General features: G+C 36.3%; 1 protein-coding gene across 5 annotated transcripts in view; it reads left to right on the top strand.

Annotated features, from left to right (window-relative positions):
- EPHB1 (EPH receptor B1) overlaps positions 1-14709 on the top strand; it is a 763406-nt gene that overhangs the window by 674689 nt on the left and 74008 nt on the right. For all 5 annotated transcript variants that reach the window (XM_069108696.1, XM_069108697.1, XM_069108694.1 and 2 more), the window contains exon 11: positions 12802-13049. In XM_069108696.1, the coding sequence (XP_068964797.1) occupies positions 12802-13049 (248 nt within the window). The remainder of the gene's footprint in view (positions 1-12801; positions 13050-14709) is intronic.

The raw sequence follows: 14709 nt of genomic DNA, 5'->3' as shown, positions 1-14709 counted from the left end.
TCCACAGTAGAGTTTGGTGAGGAGTCTATTTCAGGTATGGGGGATAGTGTAAGTAAGACTATGCAGGACAAGGGGAGAATAGTGGAAGGGAAGAAAAGGCAACACCATTTATTAAATACTTACTATGTTTCAGGAACTGGGCAAAGTAAACAACAACAATAGCTTTTATATAGTACCTACAAATATAATCTCATTTAATCTTTACCACCTCCCTGTAAGTTAGGTTCTATTATTATCCCCATTTTACCACTAAGGAAACTGAAATAGACAGAAGGAAAAATAGCTTGCCCTGGATCACGAGCTAGTAGAACATATCTGAGGTTAGATTTGAACTCAGGTCTTCCTTGCTCCAAGCCCTGCAATCTACATACTGTACCATCTATCTGCTGGAAGATTAAGTGGACCAGTTAGTTTGTCTATACAGAAAAGATTCCTTGGGAAGGAGTATTATGAGTTAACATTGGAAAGGTATGTTAGAGCCAGAAATGGAAAAGATTGTATACCTGGATCAGAATATACATATGTACACATACATATATACATACATACATGTATACATACATACTTTTTCACTAGGTAATAGGGAGTAATTGATAGTTTGGGGGCAAAAGAATGAGGATGTATATTAGGAATATTTTGCTAACTGCATAGTGTGAAGGGTAAATTGGAGAGTGAATAGAAGGAAGGCCAGAAGACCAGTTAAGAGGCTAGGTATGAAGGCTGTGAACTAGCTTGGTGACAGTGAAAGTCAAAATGTCAGAAAAAATATGGATAACATGAAGAGATACAGGTTTTGGCAACTGACTTGTGGGGGATGAAGTAGACAGGTGAAGTAAAAATAGCTGAGGTTTTGAGCCTTTGTGAATAATAGGAGGAAAGTTGTGCCTTCAATAGAAATGAGAGGTTAAAGAGGAGAGGAAGGTTATGAGAGACAAAGCTGACCATGAGTTTATTTCTGCACATATTGAATATGAGGCGTTGGTGGAGATTCGCAGTAAATGATTAGAAACGGTGACCTTAAGACCTAACGATTTCAGAGTCATCTGTGAAGAAATGACAACTGAAGCCATGGGAGTAGATAAAAATGTTCAAAGGAGAGAGGATATGGAGATAAAAGGAGAAGGCTAAAGATAGAAATAGGAACGACACACATGCGTAGGGAACTGGAAGATAAAGATTCCGCAAAGACAAAGAAAGTGTAGTTACATAAATAAAGAACCATGAGACTATAGTACCTTGAAAACCAGCAGAGGAGAAGAATCAAGAACAAGAATAATGTTAATTAGTATCTACAAAAAATCCAAGAAAGATACTGACTAAAAAAAAAAAATCCATTTTATTGGATGATAGGTGATGTCATTTGGGGGGTGGGGTGGGGATCGACACCATACAGCAATGGGTCAAGCAGTGATTAGGAATGAGGAAGCTGAGACCACTATGGTACGCTACTCTTGAGCAGTGAGGGGGAGAAGAGACAATATTTTGAGGGAGTGACAGGATCAAAGAAAGTATTCATAATTGTCAGAGAAGCTACAAAGAATAAAATACCCCCCCCCATACCTTCAGGAAAAGAATAAATAGGTATAGTGAATGATGTTAAGTATATGATATTAAACCATATAAAGTGAATTCATTTACAACCCAAGTAAATTCTCTAATGGTTGGGTAATATTAGAATATTGTGCTTTATTTAAATATTTCTTTACTTTTTAATCAATATTACTTCAGATCACTTCTGTTCTTATGTGAATATTAAAGGAAGGACTAGATTCTTGATTGGAGATTTACTCCTTAATTAACATTTTCTCTTTCCTAATACATGATGGCTCCATTCCCTAGAACCTTACTTCTTACTTTTCTTGCTTTCAGTTTTTTTTTTTTCCCAGTCATGTCTGATTCTTTCTGTTTGGGGTTTTCTTGGCAAAGATAATGGCATGGTTGGCCATTTCCTTCTCCAGATCATTTTATAGATGAGGAAACTAAGGCAAATAGGGTTAAGTGACTTGCCCAGAGTCGCTTAACTAGTGACCCATCTAGTAAGTGTCTGAGCCTAGATTTGAACTCAGGAAGATGAATCTTTTTTGACTCCAGTTCTGGCACTCCACTGCTCCACCTACCTTCCTCATACCTTTTCTTACATAATTAACTGCTTACCTACTCCTATATGTTACTATAAGGACAATTCAAGCCCTAGCTATTTTTTTCTGTTTAATTATGTATACTTGGAGGCAACAGGACATGAAGATTGCATCATGGTGTAGTGGACCACAAAACTGATCTTAAGATCAAGAAGACTTGGGTTGAACTTCCATCTTTAACACATGCTGGTTGTGGGACACCAGATAAGTCATTTAACTTCTCAGTATCCTAGTCAACTCTCTAAGATTCTAGGTTGTCAGAGTTTCCGCATTGAAAGTTTGCTATACCAATAAAGTCATAGGTACCTAACCCTATCTATGGTAAGGGGTGGAGAGGCAGTGTCAAAGAAAAAAAGTTTAATCCCACATCTTGTTGACAAGTATCAATAAATCAATGTTTATTTGACAACATCAAACTTCTAGATGAAAAATGAAAGAACCATCCAGTCAACCATATGTTTCTCATCATCTGGATTTTGCTATCACAGCACTAGTAACCTAGTTCTGTCTGGAGAGACAATAAAATATCATGTAAAAAGTGTTGGATTGGAATCTGGGAAACATGAATTAAAAATGCCACCTGAGAAACTCACTGACTGTGTGAACAAGTCACATATCAGAAACTCAACTTCCTTATCTAAGAAATGGGGTCATAGTTATAGGCCCTACCTCATAAGGCTGTTATGAAGACTTAGTCACCTTGAAGTGCCAAAATTCCCTGCAAATGTGAATTGTTATTATTGTATGTTCTAGACCCCACAATACCTATTTAAATTCTGATTCAAAATCCGTGTTTACTTTTTTAAGTGCTTAATTTCTATACAACTAGATTTCTACATGACTAGAAACTAAACTATTGAAGCAAAAAGAAAATTGAGAGAGGGTAGTTTATGAACACAAACTGTTTCTAGGAGTATTGCTAGAAGAACTGTCATTGAATGTGGATTCACTTCGCCAGCAGTTACCGCCGAAAATAACTGCTAAGAGAGTCAATCTCTCTCTCTCCCTCATTTCTGTCTTTCTATAACACACATATAAACTACATATATGTTCACATACACACATGTGTACATTTGCTTACAGACACATACATATGTGAATATGCTTCTGTCTGTATCTGTGTGTATGTGTGTCTATCCATTTGATTAGATAAATTCTTGAGGAGAGGAAAAGTTTTTGCTTTACTTTGTACCTCAAACACTTAGCAGTGTTTTGCCTAGCTCATAGTAAGTGCATAATAAATGCTTGCTGATAGGTGAGAAGGAATAAGGCGCCATTTGCTTTCTTTTTTTTCTTTTCTCAAAAGGAACATGAAAGAACTTGTTTCCTTTTCTTTTTTGCAATATAATATTTTTCTTCCCAATCATATGGCAAGACAATTTTTTTAGTATTTATTTTTACAAGATTTTGAGATCTAAATCTCTCTCCCTCCCTTCCTGCCCCCTTTTCCACAATGGTAGGCAGTTTGATATAGGCTATATCAAATAGTCAAATAACAAATAGACAGATATGCTACCAATGTAAAAATATTTCCATATTAGTCATAGTTGTGAAAGAAGAAATGGATCAAAAGGGGAAAAAAACAAGAAAGAATAAAGTAAGCAGGGGAAAAAAGTATGCTTCAATCTGCATGCAGAGTCCATCAGTTTTTTATCTGGATATGGTAGCATTTTCCTTTGTGAGTCTTGGAGCATTGTATATATTGCTGAGAAGAGCTGAGTCATTCATAGTTAATCATCACACAATGTTGCCGATACTGTGTACAACATTTAGTCTTTCCAGGTTCTTCTGAAATCTTCCTGTTCATCATTTCTGATTGCATACTAGTATTCCATTACATTCATATACCACAGCTTGTTCAGCCATTCCCCAATGGCACGCTCCCATTTTCTAGTATTTTGACACCATGAAAAGGGCTGCTATTAATATTTTTGCACATGTATGTCCTTTTCCCATTTTTAGGATCCCTTTGGAATATAGACATAGTAGTGGTATTGCTGGATCAAAAGGTATGCACAGTTTGTTGCCCTTTGGGCTTAAGGAGCTGATTTATAATCTAACCTTTGCCAATACCTTTCTCTTCAACATTGACCCCTGAGCCTCACTTTCTGGTGGCATTGTGGATGAAATACTTGGCCTAGAGTTAGGAAGACATAACTTCACATCTGAGTTTAGACACTTACTATGTAACCCTAAGCAAGTCATTTAACCTCTGCCTGCCTCAGTTATCCCATCAATAAAATGAGCATGATAATAATAGCACCTACCTCCTAGGGTTGGTATAAGGATAAAATAAAATATTTGTGAAGTGCTTCACAAGCCTTAAAATATTATTTAAATGTTTTGTTGTTGAATCATTTCAGTTGTATTCAGCTCTTTGTGACTTCATTTAGAGTTTTCTTTGCAAAGATACTGGAGTGGTTTGCCATTTCATTCTCCAGATTACTTTACAGGTAAGAAAACTGAAGCAAACAATGTTAAGTGACTCACACAGTTAATAAGTGTCTGGGACTGAATTTGAATTCAGGTCTTCCTGACTCAGCCAGGTACTCTATCTACTGTTCCACCTAGCTGCTCATTTAAATGTTAATCATTATTATTAATTTGTTGAATGGGAATAATAATACATACCCATCATTCCTTATAGGGCTATAATGAAGCTAAAATAAGATAATACATGAATATTTTCCCTAAGACTTTGAAAAACACTACATAAATTCAAGTTGTATGTGTATGTGTGTGACACAGAGGTGAAGTAAGTGTGTAATAAATATATTTTCAATTTAATCGAACTGGAAATTTTGTGAAAGTACATGGAGATGGGCAGAACCAAGATGGTGGAGTAAAAGCAGGAACTTCCTTAAGCTCTTGCTTCAACCACCACCAATACCTGTAAAATACTATTCTAAACAAATTTTAGAGCTACAGAACCCACAAAGTGACACAGAGGAACAAATCTCCCGCTGAAGGCAGCCTGGCAGGATGACAGAAAGGGTCTATGATGCCGGACTAGGATCCGAGCACAGTCCTGCGTGAGCTGCACAGGCCCAAACCAGTGGCACAGACTGGCAAGGCAAACTTTAGGAGAGTGAATCACTGGCAGCTGTGACAGTTTCCAGACTTCTCAACTCATGAATGCCAAAGAGAAAGTAAAAGGTCAGTGGGGAACCCTGTTGATCCTGGGTGAGAGAAGAGCAAGGTCCAGCCCCTGCTCCTAGGATGGCAGAGGTGACAGTAGCTGCAACTGCTTCCACTGATTCTCTTTCCAGCTCTAGGCCTACAGATCATAGGGGGACGAAGTGACTGTCCATAGGGCTTTTGCAGGAATCTCTCTGCTGACACTGAGGCAGGATTCTCTTGCTTTTCCCTGCTTGGATCTGGTTTGCAGTCTTGGGTGGTGGTCCTGGGGTGAGGAGCACTGGTGTGGCCGAGCTTGGAGAGAAAGTCCTCATCACAGTTCTGAGGTAGGTGCCTGGAAAAATTCTGACAACAACTGTGTAAAACTCCAGAAATTTGGGATATAGTGCTCTCTAATCTGGAAGTTCTACCACAGCAAAGAGCTCAAAAGTCAAGTAATTGGCTGGCAATATGAGCAAACAGAGGAAGCACAATCAGACCATAGAATCCTCTTTTTGGGGGACAAAGAATATCAAAACATAGAACCAGAAGAAGATAACAAAGTCAAAACTCCTGCATCAAAAGCCTCCAAGAAAAATACAAATTGCTTGCAGCTCATGGAGGAGCTCAAGAAGGATTTTGAAAATCAAGTAAGAGAAGTAGAGGAAAAATTGGGAAGAGAAATGAGAATGATACAAGAAAGTCATGAAAAGTGAGTCAACAGACTGACTGAAGAAAATAATACCTTAAAAAAAATACCTAACTCAAATGGCAAAAGAGGTCCAAAAAGCCAATGAAGAGAAGACTGCCTTAAAAATCAGAATTGGTCAAATGGGAAAGGAAATTCAAAAACTCAATGAAGAGAATAATTCCTTCAAAATTAGATCAGAGAAAATGGAAGCTAATGACTTTATGAGAAATCAAGATACCAAAAACAAGATCCAAACAAATAAAAAAAATTGAAGGCAATGTGAAATATCTCATTGGAAAAACAACTGACCTGGAAAATAGATCGAGGAGAGATAATTTAAAAATTATTGGACTATCTGAAAACCATGATAAAAATAGCCTAGACATCATCTTTCAAGAAATTCTAAGATTGCCCCCATATTCTACAACTAGAGGGCAAAATAGAAATTGAAAGAATTCACTGATCACCTCTTGAAAAAGATCCCAAAAATAAAACTCCTGGGAATATTATAGCCAAATTCCAGAGTTCCCAGGTCAAGGATAAAATATTACAAGAAGTCTGGAAGAAACAATTTGAGTACTTTGGAAACACAATCAGGAAAACCCAAGATCTAGCAGCTTCTACATTAGTGATTGAAGGGCTTGGAATATGATATTCTGGAAGTCAAAGGAGCTAGGATTAAGCCCAAGAATCACCTACCCAGCAAAACTGAGTATAATACTTCAGGAGAAAATATGCACATTCAATGAAATAGAGGACTTTCAAGCATTCTTGATGAAAAGATCAGAACTGAACAGAAAATTTGACTTTCAAATACAAGAAGCATGAGAAGGCAAACAGGAAAAAGAAATCATAAAGAATTTATCAAATTTGAACTATTTACATTCCTACTTGGCAAAATGATGATTGTAACTCATGAGACTTTTGTCAGTATGAGAATAGTTGAAAGGAAGATATATATATATATATATATATATATATATATATATATATATATATATATATATATATATATATTTGTGTGTGTATACACACATGTATATGTATGTATAGGAGGTTTTATATGTATAAATGTGTGTACATGTGTACATTGACAGAAGGCACAGGATGAGTTGAATATAAAGGAATGATATCTAAAAAATAAAATTAAGAGGTGAGAGAGGAATATATTGGGAGAAGGAGAAAGGGAGAGATAGAATAGGGTAAATTATCTCACATAGAAGAGGAAAGTTACTGTTACAATGGAGGGGAAGAGTAGGAAGGAGAAGGGGAATGAGTCAACCTCACTCCCGTTGGATTTGGCTTAAGGTGGGAATAACATACACACTCAATTGGGTATTTTAACCTACAGAAAAGAAGAGGGGAAGGGGATAAGAGGGGGGATGATAGAAGGGAGGGCAGATTGGGGGAAAGAGTAGTTAGAAGCAAACACTTTTGAAAAGGGACAGAGTAAATAGAGAAAATAGAATAAATGGGGTGTGGGATATAGATGAAGGGAAATATCTTCTTTTACAATATAATAACTACTATGGAAATGTTTTGCATAACTACACATGTGCAGCTTATATTGAATTGCTTTTCTTCCCAGTGGAGGTGAATGGGGAGGGAAACAGGGAAAGAATCTGGAGTTCAAAGTTTTAAAAGCAAATGTTAAAAATTGTTTTTTACATACAACAGAGAAATAAGATATACAGGCATTGGGTTATAGAAATCCATTTTGGCCTACAGGAAAGTAAAAGGGTGATGGGGGAGGATATAAAAGCAAACAGATCAAGGGAAGGGGTAATCAGTATGCTTGCCATCTTAGGATGGGGGGAGGGGAGAGACAGGGAGAAAATTTGTAACTCAAAATCTTGTGGAAATTAATGTTGAAAACTAAAAATTAATAAATTTTTAAAAAAGAAAGTACATGGAGATAAATCTAAGTCACTAGCACCAAACAATGAGATGGTTCCTAAAGGTAGAATGATCTACCATGGTAGATAGTGAGCTCCCTATCACTATAGTTCTGGATCATTACTTGTTGGGAATTTTGGGAAGGAGGCTCCTTTTCAGCTAAGAATTAGACTAGATAATTTCTGTAATCCCTTCCAACTCTCAGATTCAATGATTCTAATGATTTAAAAAGGTAGTTTGGGAGGAGCTAAAACCTGCAGGGAATGACTCCACCAGCTGAGCAGTTATGAAAAATATCACATAAAGGAACACTGTTGAGCAACTATCAGAGTTTTAGACAGAAAACTGTTGGGAAATCAGGAAGATGTGTTCCAGGAGGAACTTGTTTTTTAAGATAGAATTCAAAGTAAGTTAGAGGGATTTTTTTTTCTAATCAATCAAGTCTGGAGATAAAAACCAGGGTTAGATAAATGTTAGATTAATTAGATAATGAGAATAATAGATTATTATGATTGAGATTAATATGTGATTGAGCTAAATCTAGTGAGAAAGGCAATAATTGATAATGAAGTTCCTTTTAAAAGTTCATTTTCTAGGTATTATCTTAAAATAGATTTTTTGCTAATGTTAGATTCTATCTTTCTATATATCTATCTATCTATCCATCTATCTATCTCTGTATCTATCTCTATATATGTCTCTGTATCTATCTCTCTCTATGTCTCTGTATCTGTCTCTCTGTATTTCTGTCTATCTATCTATCTATCTCTATCTGTCTCTGTCTCCCTCTCTATCTCTGTATCTATCTCTATATATGTCTCTGTATCTGTCTCTCTCTATATATATATCTGTCTCTGTATCTGTCTCTCTCTATCCATATTTCTGTCTATCTATTTATCTATCTATCTATCTCTGTATCTATCTCTATATATGTCTCTGTATCTCTTGCTCTCTGTATATATCTCTATATCTGTCTCTGTATCTCTCTCTCTCTATCTTTCTGTCTATCTATCTATCTATCTATCTATCTATCTATCTATCTATCTATCTATCTATCTATCTCTATATCTGTCTCTGTCTCTGTCTCTCTCTATCTCTGTATCTGTCTCTATATATGTCTTTGTATCTGTCTCTCTATCTCTATATATGTATCTGTCTCTCTATCTATCTATCTGTCTGTTTCTGTCTATTTATTTTATTAGAGTTTTCAAGCGTGGCATCAGGATTTTAGAAAGCAAGTACCTGTTAATTAAAATTAGGAGAAAGGAAGTACTTCCCATCACTTGGTGGAGGTGTAGCCTAATTACAGGAAAACTACTTAAGGAGGAGTGGGGAATTGAACTTTTTTAATGGTGATCTTGTAAACTTAGTTATTAAGGGAAACAAATGTCCCAACCATTTGTTAGATTGTTAAGTTTATTAGAGCCAGAGATTTTGATGTTCTGTTTAATTACAGTAAGGACAATATCTTGAGTCATTTTCTTGGTCACCTGTGATAAATTCTCTGGGCCTGGAAAGAGGCAAGTCATTAGAGGCTGGGATGGATATTTTTACAGACTTTTCCCCTGATCGGTTAGTTGTTTTCCAGTCATGATGTATTTGCAAACGACTCCCATATAACAATTCCGTTGGTTATTTAAGGAAGTTAACTTTTAATGAAATTTTCAGTGGCCATGGCAATGTTACCACCATTGATGACAACTGGGCTAAAAAGTCCACGTTGGACAGGTATGCTTTATATAAAGAAATTCCAGTACATGAAAATTCCAACTAATGAGATATACATTAATGCTGATTATATAGGGTATACCAAAAGACAGTGCATTTTTAAGCTATTAAAGTTGAAAACTTTTGGGATACCTTGCATTTAAAGTATAAAGTATATGTTCCCTTAGATTCTAGTGTAGCCCATAGCAGGAATTACAGGTTTATACCACCATGGCCAGGCTTTCTCCAGGTCAGTGTGTTATTAGGGGCAGCTAGGTGATATGGTGAATAGAGTGCTAGCCTAGAAATTAGGGAGACCTGAGTTCACATCTTGCCTCAGACACTATCTCTGTGACCCTGGTCAAGTCACATAACCTCTGTTTGTCTCAGTTTCCTCATTTATAAAGTGGGGGTGATAATAGTACCTGTTTCACAGGGTTGTTGTGAGGATCAAATGAGATATTTGTAAAAATGTTTAGCACGGTACCTGGCACATGGTAGGTTCTATATAAAAGAATGTTAGCTATTATTATCATTACTTATATTAGGTGGATAGGTCTTGGGAGCTAGATGGAAGTCCTTTCAGTCCCAGGGTTATTCATTTTCAGTTCTGTGTTTCACAGTTGAAGAAAAATGCTGAAAAACTTGAAGGCATCTCAAGAGGACAAGCAGGACAGCCAGGAAAAGAAGAGGCTTGGTTCTGTGCCCTATAAGAGATCACTTGAAGGAACCAGGGATAATTTAGCCCAAAGAAGAAAAGACTCAGGAGGGTCATGGCAGCTTTTTTCAAGTACTTGACGGGTTGTCATGTGGAAGAGGGATCGGAGTTTCAGAGAATAGAACCAGGGGCAATGGGGTGAAAGAGCAATGAGGCAAATTTACACTGATGTCAAGAAAACTCCTAACAATTAGAAATATTCATATATGGAATAGGTTACCTACAAGGTAATGGGTTCCTGTTGGTTAATATTCTTTTAACAAAAACTGGATGACCACATGCCAGATCTGTTACGGTGGGGATTAATTTTTTTGGCTCTGAGTTAGACTAGATGGTGTTTGAGGTCCGATTTTAAAATTTGGTGATTCTCTCATTCTTCTGGAGCTGAGAACTTTGCAGCTGAGATTATGACAGAGACCGTGATGGTGACAATGGAGAAGAAGGAGAAGAAGAAGAAGAAGAAGAAGAAGAAGAAGAAGAAGAAGAAGAAGAAGAAGAAGAAGAAGAAGAAGAAGAACAAGAAGAAGAACAAGAAGAACAAGAACAAGAACAAGAAGAAGAAGAAGAAGAAGAAGAAGAAGAAGAAGAAGAAGAAGGAGAAGAAGAAGGAGGAGGAGGAGGAGGAGGAGAGCAAATATTTCAAATTGTAGAATCAATTTTAAAAGATCTATATACATCATAATGATAGATAATAAATAAGAAAATTAAAATTGATAAGAATAAACTAAAATCCTGAACTTGGATTTTTTTAAATAGTCTTTTCCATGTAGATGAAAAGGGAAGCTTTATAAAGCATTTTATGTTGGAAAAAAAAAACCCTTGGAGTTTTGTTTGACTGAAAACTCAATATGAGTCAATGAGGTAACTGGGCTGCATTTTTTTTTAAATTTCCATGAGATTTTAGTGTCCAATAGAACCTAAACTGTTTGAGAGAAGGGATTGTTTCATTTTTTAAAATCCCATCTCAAGCACATCCTTCTGTTTTTTATATGAGGAAAGGTCAAAGAAAGTGGGGTTGTTTAACCTAGATAAGACATATTTTGGGGCTGAAATGACAGCTGTCTCCGAGTGTCTGAAGAGCTATCATGTGGAAGAGAGGATCCAGACTTTTTTCTGTGTAATTCAAAAGGACCAAACAGGAAACAGGACATTTTCTTAGGAGGGGTTAGTATTTTAATATAAAAAAGAACTTTTTAATGATCACAGCTAAGTAAAAAATAGAGTAGAATGAGTTCTCTATCACTGTCAAAAAATGTTGCAGAGGAGATTACGACACTAGGTAGTCTGAATGGTCTCTATAGTTTTTGTTGTTGTTGTTTTGTTTTTTGTTATGTTGTTATTTTCTCCAGTTCTAAAAATCTGTGACTCATTACCCAAGACAGTGTTACAGATGGCAAGTGTGATTAGAATTCACAGTATCATTTGATACTTTTCTAACAAATATTTTCAATCACTGCTTAATTGAATTATCGTTTTATCCAAGCTCGAGTATCATTAACTTACCTTGAATCTCTTGGGGACGTCAAAAACTTCTTGGGCATATGTACATTTAGTCCTTGCATGTAGTTTATTTCCTTCCAACCTATGATTTTCCTCCTATTGAGAGACCTGATAACTTTCAATTTAATATATTTAATAATTTAATATTTTTATTTAATTTTAAATTTAATAATTTAATAAAGGAGAGGTGGTGTCTTTCCAGAATTATAATAAGTTATATAACTGCTAAGAGTTAAGGAGAGAACAGAAAAAAAATGATAGAACACATCCCTATGTTTGCCTTTATGGTCCTCTGTTATTGTCTTTTTCTCATCAGAATAAGGCTTTTCTCCACAAATATATCCCTTTGAAAAGTAGCACTTTGACTTTTGAAGCGAGAGCTGTTAATAATTTTATATCGCATGCTCATTTAACTATTATCACACATAAAATCAAGTATAAAACTACTTTTTTGCAGCTGCAAAAGTAGGCAAACATAACAGTGCTTTGAAACATATTCAAACAGAGCACAGCATCATCTTTAAGCAGAAACAAAGTGTTGGCTTTGCCTGTGACTGACTTCACTGCAATTATGTTGAATCCCTTTCAATCTAATGCTTGAATATTGCTCAGTATCATTTATTCAGTGGACTACAATACCTGAAATAATAGCAATAATCCTGGACAGTCCTGGTTCAATCTCTGCTAAGAATGAACCTTAGTACCAATCAAAAGGAAAGTGATTGTTGCATTTCTGTTTTTCAATTGGAATGCAAATCAAAAAGCAAATGTGATAAAATTAATATTTTGAAATTGCATTTGGTTATAGGAATTGTTTATAATGGTAGAGGTAGGGAATTTATTTCGGTTTTTCTTCTGTATATTTAATAGGAACAGATGAAAGATATGATATTGTACTTTTAATGAATATTTCAATCTTTGTCACTTTAATCTAAATTCTACTTAGAATCTTATCATTCTTGGTACATTACCTTTCCTTGTCCTCCAAAGGACTGAGAAGGAAGACGATGGTAACTGAGTTCTTGCCATTTCAGGAGAATTTGGAGAAGTATACAAAGGACGTCTGAAATTGCCAGGAAAGAGGGAGATCTATGTAGCCATCAAGACGCTGAAGGCAGGGTACTCAGAGAAGCAGCGCCGAGATTTCCTGAGTGAAGCCAGCATCATGGGACAGTTTGACCATCCAAATATAATCCGGCTGGAAGGGGTGGTGACTAAGAGCCGTCCTGTTATGATCATCACAGAATTTATGGAGAATGGAGCATTGGACTCCTTCCTCAGGGTAAGAATAAGTCTAGTGTCTGTTCTGGCAAAGATAGAAGTGACTGGGGTAAAGTACTCATAACCTTGTGGAAAATGGATATGCTCTAGGCAGCCTTGTTATAAGATTAAGAATAAGAATGATGATGAAGAGGAGAAGGAGAATGGGGATAATGCTATATAAATGCTAGCCTTTATATAGTTTTTAAGTTTTGCAAAATGTTTTACAAATATTATCTCTTTTGATCTTTGTAGCAATCCTAAGAGGTAGGCACTATCATCTTTGTTTTACAGATGAGGAAACTGAGGCTAAGGGAGGTTAAAGTGACTTGCCCAGGGTCACATAGTTAGTCACACAGGGACACACGGTATCTGAAGCAGGATTTGAACTCCTGCACCACCTAACTACATGGGTGTCTTTTTATCACCTCAGGGAAAGGTTCAGTGGACAGTGAAAGAAGATCCATTGAAAGGATGTCAAGGCCTAGGCAAAATAAGATGAACTAAATTAGAAGGAAAGTAATGGAGAAAAACAGAATGTCTAAACACGCATAGCCCTGTTTAAGATAATGCAGCTTTGATTGAGGGATTAAAGAGTCCATTTTCCAAATGTTCCCCACAGGAAATGTAGGAAATTCCACTAAGACTTCTAAATTGTGTCCACTGACTTTATACTCAACACAATTTGCAGACTTGTTCTCTCACAGCTTAGTAAGCTACCATGAGAAGTTCACCCATCCCCCAGAGCAAATCCAGGATAGAAGATTGGTCATATCAGAGTAGGTTGTCATTTGTGGCATAAATCATGATATGTGCTGCACAGTCATTCTTGCATATGGGTAGCACAGTGGATAGAGAGTTCAGCCACTTAATAATGTGTGACCATGAGCAAGTCCCTTAAGAACCATGAACCTGTTTCCTCATCTGTAAAATGGGGATAAGCCAAGTGCAATGGCATAAACCTATAATTTACAATACTGGAGAAGACTTGAGGCTGGTTGATCACTTGAGCTCTGGAGTTCTGAGCTGCAGTAGGGCTAAAACTGAAATAATAATGGTCCCAGTTTAGTGAGGTCCCTGAAGCAGGAGGTCACCAGACTGCTGAAGGAGGAAGAAACTGGTTGTTCCAAATTAGAAATAGAGGGAGTTAAACAAGCAAACAAACAAAACAAAACAAAAAACAACAAAAATTCCTGGTCAGCAGTGCAATTGGGTTATGAGTAGCTTTTAACTTTCAGGTCAGATGAAATAAAATGACCTAGTCTCTAAAAAAGAAAAAAAAATGTCAAACACTGTTCCCTTATATATTTACTTGTATGCAGCAGTCTATCCCTTTCTAAAGTCAACTATCAACTTCTATCATAAGGAGATAGTCTCAAAAAAAAAGGGAAGGAAGGAAGAGAAAGGGGGAGGAAGAGGGAGGGAGGGAGGAAGGAAGGAAGGAAGAGAAAGAAAGAGAGAGGGAGGGAGAGAAAGAAAGAAAAGAAGAAAGAAAGAATGTAAAGAAAGAAAAGAAGAAAGAAAAAGAAAGAATGTAAGAAAGAAAGAAAGGAAGAAAGGAAGAAAGAAAGGAAGGAAGGAAGAAAGAAAGAAAGCAAGAAAGAAAGAAAGAAAGAGAGAAAGAGAGAGAGAAGAAAGAAAGAAAGAAAGAAAGAAAGAAAGAAAGAAAGAAAGAAAGAAAG

Source organism: Petaurus breviceps, unplaced genomic scaffold, assembly GCF_028583685.1.
Source record: "Petaurus breviceps papuanus isolate PSGF00001 unplaced genomic scaffold, PetGlider_PUasm1.0 90424, whole genome shotgun sequence".
Lineage (NCBI taxonomy): Eukaryota > Metazoa > Chordata > Mammalia > Diprotodontia > Petauridae > Petaurus > Petaurus breviceps.
This window is presented reverse-complemented; position numbering and strand designations above follow the sequence as displayed.